This window comes from Octopus bimaculoides, chromosome 7 (genome assembly GCF_001194135.2).
Source record: "Octopus bimaculoides isolate UCB-OBI-ISO-001 chromosome 7, ASM119413v2, whole genome shotgun sequence".
NCBI lineage: Eukaryota > Metazoa > Mollusca > Cephalopoda > Octopoda > Octopodidae > Octopus > Octopus bimaculoides.
The window spans coordinates 30,315,050-30,318,477 of NC_068987.1; the positions used below are offsets into that span (position 1 = coordinate 30,315,050).

A 3,428-nucleotide genomic window follows, 5' to 3' on the forward strand; every position below is an offset into this window, starting at 1 on the left:
GAATTTACTTCTTGTTTCTCTAAGAACAGACAAACTTCCTGTTGACAAAGAGTCCAGAGCTCCAACTAAAGAGTATAAAACCCACAGAATTGTCTCCCCTTATCCACATTTCCTGTTTGACACATAAACATTCAGCCTTTTTAAACATAACACTAATCTAAAATACATGCATCCCAATCTTTCTAACAATTATCTACATGGATTACCATTGAACTTTAAAAGTTCAAAGAGAACATAATGTATTGGTATATTTATTTTTTTAAATATTTATTATTTTTTTGTAAAAAACATTTTTTTCATTTTCCCTCTTCTTGAAAATTTGCTATGCGATGAAAGCCAGTCAGAAATCCCTTTTAATCTTCCTTATACACATCTATATTAAAATATGCATTCAGTTTAGCATTCTGCCTTATACATATTTATGTATATATATATTTATATATACATATTTATGTATATATCTATACAATTCTTTTATTTCCAGCACATTACATTCCTATGTCACCTCATGAACGTCAAAGTCAGATAAGTAGCAGATCCGATAGACTTGCTAAAAGGAAGTGGGATGCAATTCAAAAGAAAGTGAGTATTATTTGTTTAATCCCTTAGTGCTTAAACTCTTTGTATCTGTCCAAAATATTCAACCTGTTTTATGTTCAAAGAAGCCAGATCTGACGTCCTACACCTAGCCTACAATGTCATTCTTAAAATAAACTACTTCATTGAAATGTCATAATTTCAAGATAACGTACGATAAATTCAAGACAATGTGTATAAAGAAGCATTACATTTCACAAATATCTGAATGTTTAAGGATTAAAATTTCTGAAAAATGAAATCTTAATAAGTTTCGTTTCTCTCAAGAGTGAGGGAAAGTCTGGCATTTCGGGCTCGGGTTGTTCTCTGTGGATAGATTTATGTCCCCAAGACATTGACTTTTTTTTCCCTTTTATTCCTCATCGCACCCAAACTTATTAATCTTAACATTCTCTATTAGAGTTTTCATATATTCTGTATATATTGCTTTTGATTGTCTTTTGTCATCTTCAACTCCCTTTAACACATCGAATGCAATATTAACCTCCCAAGTCATCTTATTCCTGACTATATACCTGAACTTGGGCTGGAGATGCAGTTTCATTATTCCATTAGGCTTCTAGTGTATGTATCACTCGAATGAACTAAGATTTCATTTTCGGCAAATTAGAGATTATAATTTTTATTTATTTACTTTTTTTTTATCAATCATCAGGAACAAACTCTAATTTAGTATTACTTGAAAAAAAAAACCAATTAAGTTTTGACTCTTTTTGTAATGAGTCTCTTCATGAGAATGAAGACTGGTTTCTGACTCACAAATACCTTGCAAGAAATATCCACTATATTCCAATAATAATTTTTGTTTCAAAATCTTTGCAACTTTTAGGTAGAGGGAATTATCAACAAACGGCAGACTCTAAGTTTGATAGAAAAAGACATGGAAACGTGGTTAAAAGTAAGTGTGTTTAATTTAATTTTGAATGATGTGTTTGTGTATGTATGTATGTGTTTAATATATATATATATAAAATGCAGTATATTTTGTAGCTCTTAAAACTTACTGTGTTTGTGTTGTTGGTTAAAAAGCTCCTTTCTGATATTTGAATCTCCAGTGTATTAGTTGCTGATTATAAACATTTAATTTGCTTCATCTCTCTAGCTATCTCTTACATTTCATACAATTAATCTTCTAATTAAAGTGATGCTTTGAAAAATTAATTTGTTTCTTTAGCAATACATGTGTTATGACAATAGAACACTCTAACCCCACCCCCACTCTCTCTCTTTCTCACACTCTTACATGACTTGTTTAAATGTTTAAAATATCTGATATGGATCATTGCTAATAAGATTTTAATCATTCAGACTACATACTTCAACTTTAGAGATGAAACAGTTCTTTAATATTTACACCTACACTCTTTTGATTGTTTTGATCTCCATTCATCATCATGTGTAGTGTAGATATAAATATTGCTTAAAAAAAATTTTTTTTTTTTCAATGTCTAAAGATAAGTTTAAAACTCCACTCTGCAGTAATAGTTGGCATTCCATTTTGAGTGGGTGTTGTGATCTCCGTTATATGCCAAAAAAAAAACTGGTTTAAATTCCAGCCTAATGAGTCATAAGGCTCATGATATCCCTACATCTAGGTTTATTTATCTGTGAGGACACCTTGTCAAGTGAAGTTTAATTGCATTCATCTTTATGGCATGATACAACTGTTTTACTGAGACCATATCTTAATATGTCAATGCCAAATACTCAGTGATGTATTTTATTTCCTTCTACAATTTGCTGATTTTGCTGATATTTCCTTCTACAATTTGCTATTTTGCTATCCATCTATGTTAGATATCAGCTTTATCAGTCATCATAGATGGTTTAAGAATAAGTATCTGTCAGACTTTATAAAGAGGAAAAAAAAAGACCTTGTAAAATTTATTTCCTAGTAATTTCCTATTTTCTCTTTTTCACACTTAAGGAACGGAGAAAATTGGGCCAGAATATAGAAAAATACACGAAAAAGAAAGAAACTCTTATAGAAACTCAACAGGTAAGAATGTTGGAAGAGTATATTATATGAGTTTATTTTATTTAATATTATTTCAAACTATATCTCATTTTCAGAAATTTATATCTGACATTTGTAATTGGAAAAAAACCCCAAAAAAAAACTGTTTTCAATTTTTTATTATTCTAGTCCCAAGAAGCAATTGATGAATGTGTAGATGTAATTGAGAGCTTAGAAGGACAACTTCAGTTATGCCAGGAGCACATCACTGAGATACAGGAGCAAATCATGCAACTGGAAGAAAATAAAGTAATTTACATTGTATCTTTTAAAGTATTTTTTTTTTGTTTTTCAATTTTGTTTATTCACTGAGAACCCAATGGCAGATATACTTCTTAGCAGTTTTTATATTTCATAGATGCATGATACTAGTGCCAAACATGTATTTAGAACAAAACTGTGTTTAGTGGCTTCAGAGATTTTACAACAATGCAACTATTTTATTTTCTAAACTATCTCAAATTAAATCATTTGCTAGATAGGTGTTTGTGTTCATGCCTGTATGCGTATGTGCGCGCACACACACACACACACACACACACACCTTAAAGTTAAGGGAATCCTTTTTATCTTGTCATGAACATGACAAACCTCTCTAGTAGTAGAATAAAATGCATCCAGTACATTCTGTAAATAGAAACCATGCCAAAGATATAATGCAGGAGTGTGGTGCAGTCGTCCAACCCTTCTAGGAAGGCAGTAACTTGAAATAAAGACATGGTCCACACTGGTCCATTCAACCTATGCAAGTGTGGCAAAATAGATGTAAAATGAAGATGACAATTGTGTATGGTTGTGTTAGACCATCCATTCA

The 3,428-nt window shown here is 30.9% G+C and overlaps 1 protein-coding gene across 6 annotated transcripts in view; it reads left to right on the forward strand.

Annotated features, from left to right (window-relative positions):
• LOC106873190 (kinesin-like protein KIF21A) overlaps positions 1–3,428 on the forward strand; it is a 212,552-nt gene that overhangs the window by 158,118 nt on the left and 51,006 nt on the right. For all 6 annotated transcript variants that reach the window (XM_052969487.1, XM_052969488.1, XM_052969483.1 and 3 more), the window contains 4 exons: positions 485–582; positions 1,427–1,495; positions 2,525–2,596; positions 2,744–2,863. In XM_052969487.1, coding sequence (XP_052825447.1) covers positions 485–582; positions 1,427–1,495; positions 2,525–2,596; positions 2,744–2,863 — 359 coding nt within the window. The remainder of the gene's footprint in view (positions 1–484; positions 583–1,426; positions 1,496–2,524; positions 2,597–2,743; positions 2,864–3,428) is intronic.